This window comes from Pseudorasbora parva, chromosome 16 (assembly GCF_024679245.1).
Source record: "Pseudorasbora parva isolate DD20220531a chromosome 16, ASM2467924v1, whole genome shotgun sequence".
NCBI classification, from domain to species: domain Eukaryota; kingdom Metazoa; phylum Chordata; class Actinopteri; order Cypriniformes; family Gobionidae; genus Pseudorasbora; species Pseudorasbora parva.
The window spans coordinates 2982050-3000549 of NC_090187.1; the positions used below are offsets into that span (position 1 = coordinate 2982050).

At 37.0% G+C, this 18500-nt stretch overlaps 1 protein-coding gene across 3 annotated transcripts in view; it reads left to right on the forward strand.

Annotated features, from left to right (window-relative positions):
* The window catches only part of LOC137043384 (latent-transforming growth factor beta-binding protein 4), a 116981-nt gene that overhangs the window by 56610 nt on the left and 41871 nt on the right, over positions 1–18500 (forward strand). For all 3 annotated transcript variants that reach the window (XM_067419648.1, XM_067419649.1, XM_067419650.1), the window contains 3 exons: positions 7283–7557; positions 11044–11146; positions 16183–16251. In XM_067419648.1, coding sequence (XP_067275749.1) covers positions 7283–7557; positions 11044–11146; positions 16183–16251 — 447 coding nt within the window. The remainder of the gene's footprint in view (positions 1–7282; positions 7558–11043; positions 11147–16182; positions 16252–18500) is intronic.

The following is an 18500-nucleotide window of genomic DNA, read 5'->3' on the forward strand; positions in this document are numbered from 1 at the left end:
CGGTGAAGAGAAGCCAATGCTGAATAAAGTCGTAGTTTTTGTTATTTTTGGACCCAAATGTATTTTGGATGCTTCAAGAGACTCTAATTAACCCACTGATGTCTCATATGGACTACTGTGATGATGTTTTTATTCCCTTTCTGGACATGGACAGTATAGTGTGCATACACTTAGATACGCTCTCGGACTAAATATAAAATATCTTAAACTGTGTCTGAAGATGAACGGAGGTCTTACGGGTGTGGAACGACATTAGGGTGAGGAGTTAATGACAGACATTTCCTTTTCGGGTGAACCTTTAACCATTAACTCTTTCCCCGCCAAACACAGAATTTTCTGTGCTTCCGTGTTTTTACCGTTAGACGCTAGGGGGCGCTATTACACATCTTCTGAATGAGCACTGAATCTCCTGATCAAAACACACGTAAGGAAGACGCAGTAAAACTAGCAGTCGCATCTAATCATATGCATATGTGACCACAGTCACGGAAAGTAGGGACACAAGTCGGTTCTGAGGCATTTTGAGTTATTCACAGATTCTGAAAGTGTAGTCTCCAAGCTTTCCAGCGATGTGTAACACATGGAAATCTGATAATATTTGGAGAAGTTGTGGCCATCTGAATGTAGGCCTTTAGAAAAGTGTAAACGAGAGAAAACAGCCTCTAAAGTTTTGCAGGTCTCACCTGTTCTCACCTGCTGGGAGTGACAATAGGGCTCATTTACATCTCATTTAGATAAGCCACGCCCCCTGTAAAGCTGCATGGTTGCTGGTAACGACAGACGCAACGGGAAAAATCAGATCGCATACTACTAATAATAAAGATGCTAACATTACCATTCGAAAAGCCCATTATAGTAATGTGTTTTTTTTGGCAAATGATAGTTTGCTAATGATTACAATTAAAACGACAGTTAAGAACAATAGGTAGGGATGGGAAGGTCTAAACATGAGATAACGTGTGTGTGTGTTCTTAGGATGAACACAAAACGACAAACTTTGGTGTTTATGGAAACACACTCCATAAGAAACAGAAAAGTATTCTTGCAAATCTTGTTGCTTCCAATGAAAAGTCATTCGGGCACACTTTCTGTTTGCCGGGGTCTTCTTAGTGGATGTACTGTGCGTCTGTTCGAAGGGGATAAAGACAGAGAAATCGGTCAAATCTGTAACCGTGGCTGTAGTGTAGGGGTAAGACGCATGTCATTAAGTTTTGACGCAACTCGATCAGAGGTTCGGATCTGCCTTTTGTCACACTCTCTCTACTCCCTTTTCCCATCACATATCAGATCGGAAAGGCATTTATTTTTAAAAAGAATTGAGACAAAATTAGAAAAGTGGAAATAAAGCGTATAACATGTGTTTATTAATAAGTGTTTCTCGGTTAGAGAGTGTGGCAAAAGGCGGATTCGAACCTCTGATCTAATTGCGTCAAAACTTAATGACATGCGCCTACACTACACTACAGCCACGGTGACAGACTTTACCCATTTCTCTGTCTTTATCCCCGTCAAATGTTACTATCGATATCGCCTCTGATTTCTTACGGTCCAACTCGTCTGATGCCTGTCTGATACATTCTTCCTCTTCTTCATCTTCACTCAGTTGTAGATTAGGGTATTATCCAGTCTTATTATTCCGCTTTCATCGTGGCTTAGATCATCTCTACAGCCAGCCAGAACGCTGCATAAATAATTAGCCACGCGTCCATTGGAGGGCGGGGCAATAACAAAAGCCAGTATGGAAATACACACAGACAAAACAAGCCGATTTCAACCTCAAAATACGCTTTTAAATTTGCCATTAATGCCATCTCAAACACGGCGAGGCTTCTTCGTGATTTCAACTAACAGATTATGCAAAAAAGCGAAAATTACATCATTTGAAAAAAAAACGCTTCTTTCTCATTTTGCTTGAAATTAGAGCTGCCGACTTGTGTCCCTGGTTTCCGTGACGGGTCACTTATGTAAAATAGCGTGATCATCAACATTAAACATAATATAAATCCAAACTATCTAATGTTCCTGAATGAGATGTGGAGCAGGACGAGCTCCAGGACTGAAGCATTAGAGGTGTAGATGGACTCGATCTCCTCCATCGGTGTTTGATCATCTCTGAATCTGATCTGGAGTCAGTCTTTCACAAAAACATGATTTTCTTTTTAGCTGTTTGTTCAAAATGTTGCTTTTTTGATAAAACTTACCCATATTCAAGTGTTGATAAAAAAGGAATGCAAGAAGCTAGAATAAAACGTGTTGTTGTTGTTGTTGTTTAAAAGAAGAGGGTCAGCTCTTTATTTTGATATATTGCATGCTCAGATATTCATTAAACTAAATATTCTAAGGGCTATTCAAATATTTGTGAAAATTGTCAAAAACCCTAGTGGTGGCTGGCAACTTTTTTTTTTTAACGTTGGCGGGGAAAGAGTTAATAGAACCATTAACAAGAGAGTTTTCAGTTCTGAAACTTACAGGATATTATGATGACCTCTTATACGTCAAAACCTCAAGGAAAATTTTATTTCTCAGTTCATAACCCCTTTAAAGTGAATTATTTCTTTAATAAGTACAATTTTTTAAAAGTATGCTAAAATGTACTTCTGTTTCACCAGACAAACTAAAAACGCTCCCAGGAGCTATCCTTCATTTCAACTGTTAAAAATGAGCACGCACCAATCCCTCAATTGCTAAAGAGTATAGCATATGAGAAAAGAGTTCAGCACATGCAGGTTCAGAATCTTTTTTACTCCACTTTGTGTTGTGCTTAAGAACCGGTGTGTATCTTGTGTCTACATACACAGTAAAACAATATTGTTGGTTTAACTTAAAAAAGTAAGTAACCTTGTTGCCCTAAAAAAAATGAGTTTGAGTTGATACAATGAAACAAATTTGTTTAATTTATAGAAACTCAAAATGTTATTGTATCTGAACCACATAAAAAAATTGATAAATCATAAAAATAGCACATTTTGTCATGTTTCACTGCATAATCACAAATAAAACACACACATTTACCCAATATGCTTACAAAATTGTTTAATAATATTTGAATAAAGGCTGTCAATTCTCAAAAATGTTCATTGCATTACCTCAAAATTTTAATTTCAATGGACTGAAAATTTTAAGGCAAGCAGGTAACTTATTTTTAAAATATTAATTATTTTACAGTGTATGAACACTTTTGAACTGTGGTATTTCCCATTATAATCTCAGTCTGACGCCGTCACTCAGTGACAAACCACAGACTCTGCTGATGTTTACTTTTAATTTTGGGTTTATTTAATCAGGCTGTAACGATAAATGAGTTTCCATCTGTCATTTCATGGGGGAGTGTCAGGTGAGGTCATTTTTTGGCTAGGAGAAAAATGACCAAGTGCCACCTCCGTAGCCGTCCAGAACCTTCTGCACCGGATCTCTGCACACAACACTGATAAGACATGATGGACTACAAACCTCGGCAAGACTTGGGGCATGCTCACAAAAGACAAAGTTAATTTATTTGTCCCTATTATGCTAATTTAAAGATTCCTTATTTAGTTTTTTAAGCCTTATACAATAGATTTACATGCATAAAAGATCAAAAAGCACTATCAATAAAAGTCTTAAAACTATGTTTTGTCACACATTAACAGTAGAATTAAAAAAAAAAAAAAAAAAAAAGACGTGTAAACACAGCCCATGTCTATGGGGGTAATATTGTTGCATTATTCCAAACAAATATATTCTTATACACAAATAAATGTAAAGCGATTCACAAAAAATAAATAATTCCACAAATCAACAGAATGAGACCCACAAATATATGCGGGAGTTTCACAAAAATAAATTAGATTCACAAATAAATACAATGATATTTGTGAGTAACAAAAAAGTCCACACATGTCAAAAACACACAACTCTGCCTTGCATAAGTTGCATTCATTTGTGGATCGCTTCCTCTGCATTTGTGGATCGCAGAACAGCACGTGGATTTTGAAACATTTCTAGCGTCTAGACTCAAAACAATCCACAAATTAGAGGTGGGCAGATCGATACTAATATCGATAATATCGATACCAACGTTGGTATCGGTATTGATCGATACCAACGTGAAAATATCGATACTTAAGTTTCAGTTTCTCTCGTTTTGCGACCTGGCCGTGTTTGTCAAAATGCTGCTGCTGTCACAGAGCAGAGGAAGCTCTCAAGAGAGTGCTGCTCGTGTTCGACACTGCTCTCCTCCTCCCTCTCCTGTTTTGTACCGTCACGTGACTTACCACTAGCTCTACCACCAGCAGTCAGGCGCGCGCGCCGCTCAGCCGCGCATTTTAATTTTCAGCATTATATCATATTACAAGGATAATTTGTTTTACATTTTTTATATTTATTGTGAAGTAAAACTTTGGAACTTTGTTTATTTAAGAAAAAAATCCTGAAAAGAAGTGCACTAAAGAGGAGAAACATTTTTTGTTAACATGCTACTTGAAAAGAGAATTTGTTTTTACATTTTTTATATTTGTGAAGTAATCATTTTGTAACTTTGTTTATTTAAATAAAGCAGAAGTAACCAAAGGTTGTTTCTGAACAAAAGCTTTTGTAGCACTGATTAATAACTCAAAATGCAAATCACAAAAACAAATTAAAAGTCATGAAAATTCATTTTGGTTTAGGTTGAAGACGCATCCACCTTAATTATTAAAAAGTATCGGTATTGGTATCGGTATCGGCGATACTGGCCCTGTATTTACTTGGTATCGGATCGATACCAAATCTAGCGGTATCGCACACCTCTACCACAAATACGTAGACTCCACCCACCGTCTACTTAAGCCAATCAGATCACGGCCATATCGTGCTGACCAATCGTAGTACGTTTTCGTTCCAACCAATCACATTTTGGCCAGTGCCGCTGAAAAACAGAGTTAGGGGTCGTAACTCTGTTTTTCAGTGGATTGTTTTGAGTCTAGACGCTAGAAATGTTTCAAAATCCACGTGCTGTTCTGCGATCCACAAATGCAGAGGAAGCGATCCACAAATGAATGCAACTTATGCAAGGCAGAGTTGTGTGTTTTTGACATGTGTGGATTTTTTTGTTACTCACAAATATCATTGTATTTATTTGTGAATCTAATTTATTTTTGTGAAACTCCTGCATATATTTGTGGGTCTCATTCTGTTGATTTGTGGAATTTATTTTTTGTGAATCGCTTTACATTTATTTGTGGATAACAATATATTTGTTTGGAATAATGCAACAATATTACCCCCATACATGTTCAACGAGACGAACCGCCCGGCAGAAGCCCCTCCCATGACGCGAATTCACGTCTGTTGTGAAGTGAATGTCATATGCAAATGAAGCGAATTTCATGCGCGAATGAAGCCAATGGATTCAAAATGCTCATGTGTCCAACTTCGCGTGAGTAGCGTGATTTATTCGCGTCATTCGTGTCCAGTGTGAATGCAGCATAATGATGGCGTGGGTTTTATCGTATCAATAAGTGTTTAAGGGCGGGGCAAAGGGACGCTGTTCAGCCAATGGGCTGAGCAGGAAATGAGACTGGAGTTACTTACGACTCGTTCCTGCAGTTCAGATTCGATTCTTTGTTTTATGAGATAATAAAGCTGTTTTGAGAAACTGCTGTAAACTACCAACACTATAATAAAACATTGTGTGTTTAGCTCTGAATTGATGCACTTAACAGAAAATGACATGGCAGAAAAAAAAACACTTGTCACATTTAGGGTGCAGTGTGGGAAAATGTGTTTTGAGTGCTATGCTTATGCAACTCTTCAAATAAAACAGATACAAATTACTTTGTAGGATGATTACTACACTATTTTTATACTCTGCATGTGTGATTTCTGCAGGTAAGCCGTACAGCAGTGCCAGAGAGAACTAAAACACTCGTATTATTCAAGCAGTAAACTCCATTCGGGCTATGAGCGCTACAGACCGTCTGGCACTGTTGTGTAACTTTCTGAATCCCAAATTGAACCTGATGTTCCCAGATAGGGTTGGAGAGATGTTCGTCCAAACAAATAAAGCCCTTGTTGCTTTCTCTCTGTTCTGGCCCTTTCTATCACAGAGCCATTTTCGTATCATCTTTAGACCTCAAACCAACTTTTATAAGACGCAGAGCACTGGAAAGGGTTTGGCGAGGAAGGGGTTCACTTGAAGGAGAATTGGACAAGCTTTTTGCCAAGTTTAATCTCTGAAAGGCAGGAGGTAATGGTGACTCAGAGCTAGAACATGTTTCAGGAGAATGAGTCTTCTGTTTAGAAAGATCGTAATTTGGATGCCCCCTGTGCCTTTCTCTCTCTCTCCCTCTGTTGTTCCTGGAGCATCCGTCTGTTTATGCGAGAAACAGTAAACGCATTAAATCCATACAAGTGTTCTTTGCTCTGTCCCGAGTGCCATTTCCAGGACTAAAGACATGATCTGGAGCACTGTTATAAAGGCTCTTCACAATGTTTACATGCACATTACACAGTAATGTCCTATCCAACAATTGGTAAGGACAATCCAACCCTCTCCGTTGACTTTGCATTGCATGAAGTGGTAGCCTTGTCATTTCCCACTTATAAAAAAAAACAGAACAATGCTACACTCTAAAAAATGCTGGATTAAAAAGTTGGGACCCAAGTTGTGTTGAAAATGAACAAACCCAGGAATTGGGTTGTTTGGATCCCAGTGCATGTACCCATTCAAACAACCCAATTTCTGGGTTTGTCCATTCTCAACCCAACTTGGGTCTTTTTTAATTAACCCAGCATTTTTTAGAGTGTAGCATTGGTCTGTGGGAAATGACAAGGCAACGTTAGGTTTTTTCCTATTTGACCCAAATTTAAGTTAAAACAACCCAAACTTTTTTTTTAAATGTAGTTATAAAGTGTCTTTTTGAGCTGTTTAATTCATTAAATTTAAAAATAGAAAATGGATTAAAACAAAACAACTTCAAAGTAAGTTCTGGGTTACACAGAGCACATGCACACTTTAAAAAATGCTGAGTTAAAAACAACCCAAGTTGGGTTGAAAATGGACAAACCCAGTGATTGGGTTGTTTTAGCCTAGGAATTAGGTTGTTTTAAGCAACCCAAGGTTGTTTTAACCCAACCGCTGGGTTAAAACAACCCATTCACTGAGTTAAAACAACCCAATCGCTGGGTTTGTCCATTTTCAACCCAACTTGGGTTGTTTTTAACCCAACATTTCTTAGAGCGCAGGCTTTGTGCATCCTCACCAGGAGAGAGTAGAACTGGTGCTTTTATCTTCAGTGTCTGATGTGGTGTCTCTGTCCTTCAGCTTCCCCCATGGTGAAGGTTCGAGTCCAGCACCCTCCGGAGGCCAGTGTGAAGATCCACCAGGTGCTGAAGGTGGGCTCTGGCCCCACGGTGCACCAGCGCTCAGAAACCGTCACCTGGTCCGCGGGGCTCTCCGGTGTCCATCCTCGCCATCTTCCGGGAGAGAGAGCGGAGGCGCCGCCACCACGGATTCAAGCCCAGACCATACGCGGGGATTCGGTCTACACCGACTCATCCGGCTTCAAATACTGCTTCAGAGAAGTCCACAACGGAAAGGTTAGCTGGAAGCCCTTCTGTTTTCTCTCCTCTTGTTAAAGGGTTAGTTCACCCAAAAATGAAAATTCTGTCAATAATTCCTCACCCTAATGCCGTTGGACAGCCGTCAGACCTCCGTTCATCTTCAGACACAGATGAAGATATTAGTGTTGAAATCCGATGGCTCAGAAAGGCCTTCATTGACACCAATGTCATTTCCTCTCTCAAGACCCATAAAGGCACTAAAGACGTCGTTACAAAGCCCATCTCACTACAGCGGCTCGACAATCATTTTACGAAGCCACGAGAATAGTTTTTGTGCGCCAAAAAAACAATTGATGACTTATATAGTGATGGCCGATTTCAAAACAATGTTTAGAAGCATTATGAATCAGCGCATTGATCCATGATGTCAAACTGCCAAATTGCTGAAATCAGGTGACACTGGCGTCACTGAATCCTGAATCGATTTGCTTAAACAGTATCTGTTTTAGTTCTAGTAGGAACACGACTAAGCTTTGATAAATTGAGAACGACTTGTTTATGGTAAAACATTCTATCTATCTATCTATCTATCTATCTATCTATCTATCTATCTATCTATCTATCTATCTATCTATCTATCTATCTATCTATCTATCTATCTATCTATCTATCTATCTATCCATCGATCCATCCATCCATCCATCAATCCATACAGCCATCCATCCATCCATCCATCCATCCATCTATCCATCCATCCATCCATCCATCCATCCATCCATCCATCCATCCATCCATCCATCCATCCGTCCATCCATCCATCCATCCATCCATCCATCCATCCATCCATCCAGCCATACATCCAGCCATACATCCATCCATACATCCAGCCATCCATCCAGCCATACATCCATCCATCCATCCAGCCATACATCCAGCCATACATCCAGCCATACATCCATCCATCCATCCAGCCATACATCCAGCCATACATCCATCCATACATCCAGCCATACATCCAGCCATACATCCATACATCAGTCTGTCTGTCCATGGTGAACTAACATACTTTAATGTAATTTCTATGTAAACTTGTGTCACGTATTTATATATATTTAATATAATATTTAATATGTATATAGATTCTTAAATAAATTATTAGTATTATATTTAATATATGTAATAATCACACATATGTAATGATATTTTTTTGCTATTTATTACAATTTAAATATATTAACTTTAAAAATATTAAATAACAATATATAATTTAGTACTCTACATGTGCTTTAGTGTGTTAGTCAACATCAAAATAAGTGTACTTTAAAGCATGACAAAGAACTATTACAAAAATATAAAATATACTTAAAAAGCATTTATTTACATACGCTTATATGAGAAATACATTGCAATTTAGGTCGTAATGGACATCTCAAAGGACATCTGGACATTCTGCTAGACCTCGGGCCTGTTCTTTGCACGTCGCTAACGCAGTTATAATTACTTTATAGTGGTATTGGAGGTAAACTCACATTGTGCAGTTAATCTCCGTTGTACATTAATTTGAGTGATGACAGATATTATGGGATGGCTTGATGCATGCCAAGAGATGCAGATAATTTGATCTTGACTGTTAATGCTGTCACATAACAAATCTGCTTCAAAATGAACTAAAAATGAAACTACAACATTTAAATAAAAATGTAAAATGTGTACAAATTATAAAATCGTAAATATAAATAATTGGGAATCATGTTTATCAAAACACATTTAATTTATCTAACTTTTATGTTGGTTTGGTCGTTTGTCTGTTTCCTTATAAAGGTCCAGAAATTCGTGTTCTTCTTTTTTTTTCTTTGACAAGTTTTTTGCCAGGTGGCTTTTTTAATTATATGATGTCATTACGTTGTCTTGACGCCAGCCAATCGCTGCATTGCTAATCGTGTTTTCGAGTATCGATGCATCTGTCCTCTTCAAGAAACACAGGCACGAGCAGTGATCTCAGATAAACGAATCCAGATATTTAAATGTGCACTATGTAGTATTTTTGCAGTAAAATATCCAAAAACCACTAGGCCGGTGTTATATATTTTGTTCAGATGAGTACTTACAAATCCCAAATGTTTCCAACTGTTTGAAAATTGCTGGAAAATTGCTATTTTAACCAATGACCCGGGACGTTTCAGCATAGCGTTTGAGCGAGTCACCTGTCAATCGCGTCATATCTGCGCTACCCTCGGTTTTATTCTGCAGAAGCGCTTTCCTCTTAGCAGTGTGAACATGTCACAGCAGCTCCGAGCGAACGCACGGAGTAACGTCATAACATTTTTAAACACAATTAAATGTATCTGATATGATAAAAAGAGCTGCTTTACCTTATACTCATGACCGGAAAAAGCGGAAGTGTGGGGTCCCGTCCCGTCATAATAAAAGTCCCGGTGTTCGCGAGGCGTGTGATTGTTTACCAATCGCTCCAGCGGCCGTGCTCAGCCCCACAACACTCGGTCCTGCTCTGCTTCACTACAGTAACGTTAATAACCGCATCCATCAACGTGATTTCTGCCCGAGTCCTATTTTCCACCGGCTGTGAGGTGAAGACCACATGTCCCAAGATGCTGCGCTCACACTTGGTGTCATCAAACTACGCATTTGTTTAGAATAGGCGCCCTCCAGTGGACGGAAAGTTGCATAGTGCACCTTTAATCCAATCCGCAAATTCGTTTGAAGAACCAAATTAGCCAGAGATCAGTTATCACGATTAAAAGATCTGTCAAATCATCTCAGATGTATTAAGCGAGGTATGAAGAACGGACCCCAGATGTCCAAGGTTCATTGTTGCAAATAACAACATGCATGCTTTGGGCATCATGAGGGTGAGTAAACTATGTAAGCGTTTTCATTTTTAGGTGAATTAAACAACCCTCAGATTAGCAGGCCTGTTCAAACTGTCCTCCCAAAAATATAGGGTTTTTTCAAGCACCTTATTACGAGTCTACGACCTATATTTACATTTTAAAGTCGTGCGCCCTCTAGCAGGCGTAAAAATAATGACAGTGTCGTGTTACGTGATGTCATGAAATCACGTATAACTGTCGTTGCCAATCAAAATGCATGTTCATTTTAATGCAATGTGTGGACTTTTTGTAATATTTCCATTTTAGCAAATATATATATATATTTTTATTTACAACTACACCCACCCCATCCCTAAACCTACCCAGTGATTTACAGTGCATACACACTTTATGAGCACAAGTGTTGCTGATCACATGTTGTTGTATATTGCAATGCTTTACCAATTGCGCTATGCAAAACCTGAAATATTACGCAAATAAAAGTGAAAAATGCTTTAAAATGAAAGTGTCCTGTTGTCAATAGGAGCACAACTTTAGTAAATGCTCCTATGGGTCATATTTCAATGAAGTGACAAACGACCTATATATATATATATTGGTTGGATGACATGTTGGTTGTTTGAGTAAGTGTTTAAGTGAAGGATTGTGTGTTTTCTGGCCCATCCCACAGTGCAGTTCTCCATTACCGGGTCTGCGGAGTCAGGAGATGTGCTGCAGGGGTGTTGGGAAAGCCTGGGGCATCAACGAGTGCACACTTTGCCCCGCAATCTTAGGTGAGTCCTCCGAAACGGGCCTCAGTGCTGTCAGACAGGCCTGGAGCTTTACAACCATAAACAGTCTGACTGTTTATAGCTGCACAGTTTGTACTTTGAGCACAAAGAGGCAACAAAACACAGGTTTGTTCCTTCCTAACTCATAAACTCTGACACACACACACACATACACACACACACACACAGTGATATCAGTTCAGCTAGCTAGAAAAAACACACGTCAATCTTGTAAAACAGAAAATAGAGCAGTCGCTGCATGACTTCATGAGGTAAATATAGCTTAGAGATTTCTTTGGCAGACGGCACGTTTAAGTCCTGCTACTATATTATTATTATTATTATAGCACCAGTCAAGGTGTCGCCATCAGCCCTCAATCAGCCGGCTGGCTAAACATTACAGCATGTTTACATTCCTCTCGTCTCGATAAATGCTAAAGCCTTTGCTTTCATGTCTTTAATAGAAACTGACTTCAGCACCACTGTTATTTAAGAAATATAGGGACATAAAATGACATAATCCACTAGTACTTAGATATTAATGCATATTAAAAACATGCATACTGTGGCCTCAACCTAACACTATATGGGGTAAGTTGTCACAGTGTGCTCCAATAATGTGATTATTTCCAATAACCAGAATAAGGACTTAATTTCAGATAGTAACCTTTTCACTCCCATTTAAATGCAATTTAAAAAATTCTCCAAGAATTGTGGCGATTTTTACCATTATTCACATGCACGGCACAAATGATGACTGACCCAGCTATCCGGCTTCAGTCATTTTTTTCAGTGATACAAAAATTCCCCATTTCAATGTTTTCAACCATCAGTGCACTGCATTATATTCGGTTTCTTCGGCAGAGAAAACATATGCACATGGGTTCTTTGGTCAGAGTGGAATAGATGCCATTAAAAAGTGTTCACATGGCTGTTTACTGTGATTAAAATCGGCATATGCCACATGGTTTACTATTATTATGGTTGCTGTGATTTTGAGCATTTAATCTAAGTATTGTGCTTACATGAGTTATAGTTTAATGGCAACATTGCCGACATTTAATTATAATTGCATTATGATGGTGCGTGTAAATGTACTATATGTTAGTTAGAATTTTTTTATTTTATTTAATAGTTAGTATTTTATGGTACAAAATGATATTTATGGGAAAGTTATGATGCACCTGTTAAGAACTTTTTGAGCATGGGCCTGAAAATAAAATTCCCAACTTAAACTGTGGTAAATACTGAATGCTTTAAAACACAGGCTGAAGTTTGGTCTCTTTTTAAAGAAGAGACTTGGCAGATTATTGCTGAACTTAAAAAATGTAAACTAAAAAGAGTTTAAATTAAAAATGTATTATCATGGAAAATGCACAAAAATCTTTTTTTTTTTTTAAATTTCTTATTAAATATATATTTTCCCAAATATTTTACTCTACAACTGTGAGAAAATCAAATCTTATTATGTTCCAAATTTGAGCCGGATATCTTGAAAATGAGCGTAGATGAAAGATGAAAGTCTCTAGATGAAAATCGTCTCCCATTGATTTCCAGTGTACTCATTTTTTATTTTATTCAGGATCATTTCACTTTTTTGAATCATGTCCTGGATTTGTGTGTGTGTTCACTTAGGGTGTGAACCTACACTGGTCTTACGGTTCGGTTCGATTATGATTATCATGCCATTAATTCAGTTAAACTCGATATCATGATGCATTGATGATGCACTGCATCCTCATGTATACAATTTTGTCAAAAAAAAACATACACAAATACCTTTAATTTTATCTGCCCAAAGAAAACAAGCTTCTTAAATGTATCAAACTCATGTCTGGGCACAAAAATACACAAAAGAAAATACTAAAAGCCACTTTAAGAGGTGGTCTGGGCCGCCTTACAGTCAAAACTAAAGTCTAAATGCATCTGGTTGTTGTATACGTACATTTTACTTCTTCCAACAATGCTTAAAAAAAAAAAACATATGAGAGTGTGTTATAGGCTATATGTCATGATATAGCCAGATATGACAGCGCCATCGCAGCACACATCGCCACAGACTTTTATCAGTTATCTCTTCATCAAACCAATGCACAAACTACCGCAAATTAAACCGAAAGTAAAGTCGTAGGTGCTCAACATACAATCATCTTCATTAAAAGTGAAGACACCCAACGATCTTACAGTGCTGTCTGTGTCCGCACTCGCTCCTGTTGCAGTCTTTGATTGTAAAATTAGCTGATGTTCAATAAAATGCAGCTCATATCTGTAGTTTTCGGTGACGTGAACTCCAATAAATCTGCATATAGTGCGGGAATTGAAGATCGGATTAACTTTGTCTTGCAAAGATACATTTAAAATGTATATATAAATATAAATAGCGCTATATAAATGTAATGAATTATTATTATTATTATTATTATTATTATTATTATTATTATTATTATTATTATTATTATTATTTACAGTATGTGCCCAAGTGTAAATTATATAGTTTTGATAAATCATAGCTTTGATTTACACACAGCGTGTGTGTTCTCCAGGTCGTGTTTACCGGGCGGTTCATTAAAGCCAAAATGTGCCCAGATGTCGGCTTTTAAAGTAGTTGGAGCATTTTAAATGACTCTTACTCACATCTCTCGCCTCCCTCTGCCATTGTATGCCAACCGCAACAAAGCATGTAAGTGAGAAATGACTCCAGAAAATAATCAGTATATTATAACTGTTATGGTCTATTACTGAACCAATACCGAATCGTCTTGGTCTGCATTGCGATGCATCAAAGAAACAATGAATTTCGACACCCCTAGTGCCATTGCCAAAATCTTTACCTAGTTTTTTATCATTCCAATGAAGTAAAAAACAAAACAAATGTTGTACAGAGAAAACATTTGCCAAGTGTATATTTTCATAACTGCTTGATGACCCTAAGCGGCTGATAACGTTAAGCACACGGTTACATAATCATTTTACCCAATGTTGAATAATGACTGGAACAATAGAGCCGTCTGTTACCCCCTTTGGGATCTTTGGCTTCCCTTAGAGCCACAAATATTTAACCTCACAGGGACAAATAGTTATTTTTCCTCTCCGTGAAGCACTGTGGAAAGTATGCCTGAACCGCTGAAAGGCTTTGTTGTGAAGAAAGGGGGAAAAAAACACTGATCAGGGAACATGCATGTGTGCTTAATTGTTCTGAATGTGCACTTGTTGTGTACTTCAAATCTTAAAATTATATATTTTTAAAAAATTGCACTTGCAAATAATTTAGTATTAATGAAGTAAAGAAGTGCACTTAAAGAGATTATGACTTTGGTTCTTAGCACACTTAAGGACACTTTTTTAAAGTATGTTAAAGTGTACTTCGTTTTTACAAGGTGTTGCCTTATAAACGAATGCATCACCCTCTACAAACGCTGCATTAAAATAAATAGATAGATAGATAGATAGATAGATAGATAGATAGATAGATAGATAGATAGATAGATAGATAGATAGATAGATAGATAGATAGATAGATAGATAGATAGATAGATAGATAGATAGATAGATAGATAGATAGATAGATAGATAGATAGATAGATAGATAGATAGATAGATAGATAGATAGATAGATAGAGATACAAAAGTTTGGACACATTACTATTTGTAATGTTTTTGAAAGAAGTTACTTCTGCTCATCAAGCCTGCATTTATTTGATCAAAAATACAGAAAAAAAAATGTAATATTGTGATATGTTATTACAATTTAAAGTCATTGGTTTTCAAAGTATTATACTTTAAATGATGATTTATTTCTGTGATCAAGGCTGATTTTCAGGATGGTTCCTCCAGTCTTCAGTGGTCATGATCCTTCAGAAATCATTCTCAGATGAGGATTCATTTTCAAAGTTGGAAACAGTTCTGCTGCTTTTTCATAACCTATGATACTTTTTTTATAATACTTTGATGAATAAAAAGAAAAATAAAATAAAAAAGAAGCAGATGTTTTAAAAACAACAAGAAGCAAATGTTTTAACAACAATATACACTGCTGGTCAGTCATTTGGGGTCAGTCATTTTTTTTCTTCTTTTTTTTATATAAATCAATAATTTTATTCAGCAAGGATGTGTTAAATTGATAAAAATTGATAGTAAAGGAGATTTATATTATTTCAAAATATGTTCTTATTTTGAATAAATGCATTTCTTTTGAGCCTTTTATTCATCAGATATATTAGTCAGCAGAACTGTTTCCAACACTCAGTAATGAATCCTCATCTGAGAATGATTTCTGAAGGATCGTGATCACTGAAGACTGGAGGAACGGTCCTGAACATTCAGCTCTGATCACAGAAATAAATGATCATTTAAAGTATAATACATTGAAAACCAAATTTTAAATTGTAAGAATATATCCCAATATTTAAAAAAAAAAAATCTGTATTTTTGATCAAATAAATGCAGGCTTGCCTTTCACTACATTCCAAAGCATAATATACATTGTCATATTTTTTACTGCATTACACTTAATAAATAAAAGTTGTTGTTTTCTTACCTTTAATACTTAATTACATTAAAAATGTAGTACTTTCTTACTTGTACTGAAGTAACACTTTGAATTACTTTTACTTGAGTAAAAGTATACAGTACTACATTTTTAATAATTAAGTATTCAATGATATTCAATATGAAATGTATTGCAGTTAAAAGTACAATATTATGTTTTGGAATGATGTGAAGTAAAAGTTTTCCAAAGAACAACACTGATATTGTACATATACTTGAAAAACAAAATGACTTACTCTAAAGTGAATGCATGAACAGATTAAATGTAAGCTTAATATTCTCACTTGCACACAAACAAAGACATATTGTGCCATAATGAAATGGTGTTTCAGGATGTGTTGTGTTGTGTTTGTTTCCGCCTCCAGTCTTGATGAATCACTTGTTAATTGTCTACATGCTTTTCCTCCGCCTCGCTGTGATTTTCTTTTTGCATGCGTTATTAACAACTGTGTTGTGTCATCCTAGAGACCAGTGTGCTGTTATCTTCACAGGAAACACTGTGAATGGACAGGGGAGCTGCCCGAAAGGCTTCGAGCGGGTCAACGGGACGCAGTGTGTGGGTAAGAGTCTCCATCCTAGCATTAACGGGCCAAAACACATTTTAGGAACATGCAAACAAACACTTCATCCTTCCTTCCTTCTTCCAGAGTTCAGCCCAATACATCCATCACTGAAGACTTTTTAATGGTTTCTGTGTACATGTGTGGTTTCGTATAAATACTGAAACTGAAGCAGATGCGCTTCTCACTCTCATTGTGTTCGTGCTGCTGTAGATGAAATCACAGGAGACATTTAACTGATCCTTTTACCCAAAGTGACTAACAAAGAACAATCCTCATGGAAAGGAGGATAAAATCAACATGAAACCGCAATTGCAACCCATTTTCTTTCCATACTGTGCAGTATTTCTAATGGATGGATGGATGGATGGATGGATGGATGGATGGATGGATGGATGGATGGATGGATGGATGGATGGATGGATGGATGGATGGATGGATGGATGGATGGATGGATGGATGGATGGATGGATGGATACCTCATTATTTTGTAATTTTGCGTATATATGTATGGAAGCAAATAGGTTGCAATATTCAATTTTAAATATGTATCTGTATTTAAATGTACATTTTCCATAGCAAATGTGCAATTTTCAATTCCACAATGATTTTGGCTACTTTCACTGCGGGACAATGACATGAAAATCAATCGTGTCTTAACTGTGAGTGTAAATGTAAATGATAATTTAAATTAAGGGTTTGCTACATTTTTTGTTTGAAAATGTAATAATTTCTCTAAACTTATAAAATATTAAAATATATGATTCAATTATATGTTAAAACTAGAAAAGAGCTAATTTAATTTGTATTATTGAATTTGAATTAGCATTTTTCTCCAAACATTGCACATTTGCTATGGAAAATGTACATTTAAAGGGGTACTTCAGCGCTGGGAAGATGAATCTGTATTTAAACTGGGTCATTAATGTAGTAGAAATGTGAAATTATTTTTGAATTTGGTGCCTTCTCGACTGAGAAAAGACAGAAAATGTATTTTTGCCTCATGGGGATGAAAGACTACAGTTCCCAGAATGCTTCGCTGCCCTGTGAGGCCATTCCCAAAGCCACCGCTACTGGATTACAGTGACTGAGTTCAGAAAGTACAATTAAATACTGAACGTGTGTGTTCAATATAACGATCGAGTTGCCGCGTGAGTCTCACAGCAGACTCAGATTAGGAGTCAGATTACATTTAACGTCATAAATGAGTTCTCGGGATGAGAGCTGAGGTAATCGCGACCACACTCGCAGCATACATTCACAACGTGTTTTCAGTTCATGCCTTTGGAAGCTTAACTTTCATAGAAATTAATTTGAGAAGTTAAAACACTTACATTGCTTAGCATCCGTTTAAATTAATGCCTGTAGCTGCGAGCTGTGCTGTGAGTGTGATCTCCATCCTCATGTGTGTGTTGAAAACATGCGGAAATGGCTCCCTCTGCTGGCGGTAGTCTTTAGCCTCTGGGCAATCATTCCTCTCGTGACGCAAATATCGTCAATTTGCGTCACGAGAGGAATTTTTCCAGAAATAAAATGCATAAATCTCTCGTCTCAGAGGGAAATATGAGGGGGGAGCACGATCATTTGAATATATTCCAGGGTTTCTACTGATACAAAGCCATATGCTAATCGCTGAAGTAACCCTTTAAAGGCAGAAATGCATTGCTATTTTGCATATTATATTTCAAATTGAATATTACAACCCATATGCTTCCATAATATAGATTTTATTGTATTGGAAAACAAGACAAAAAAATAAGAAAATATATATATAAATATATAGTATAAGGTCAAAGTATACATGTACATATTGAAATGCATACTGAGAAACATGTCCAACCTAATTTGAAAAAATGACTTGCGTACTCCAAACAGTCTCACATGCTAGTAATTATGATGAAATGAAACTTTCACAATGTGTCAATATCTGTGAAATCCAGAGACAATCTCCCCCGGAGGAGAAGCTACGGCATTGTTTTTCAGTCTTTATCCTGAGCGTAACGGCAGACCAGATGGTTTGATAAACACGCTGTGAAATCAATTTATCAAGACATAGCTGGAGGTGGTCACAGGGTCAATAATGACAACTCCAGATCTCTCTCTCTCTCTCTCTCTCTCTCTCTCTCTCTCTCTCTCTCTCTCTCTCTCTCTCTCTCTCTCTCTCTCTCTCTCTCTCAAACACAGATCTGTAGATCATGTAACATTAATGGTTGGTATATTTATGACATTGAACAAGGTCTCCTTACAAT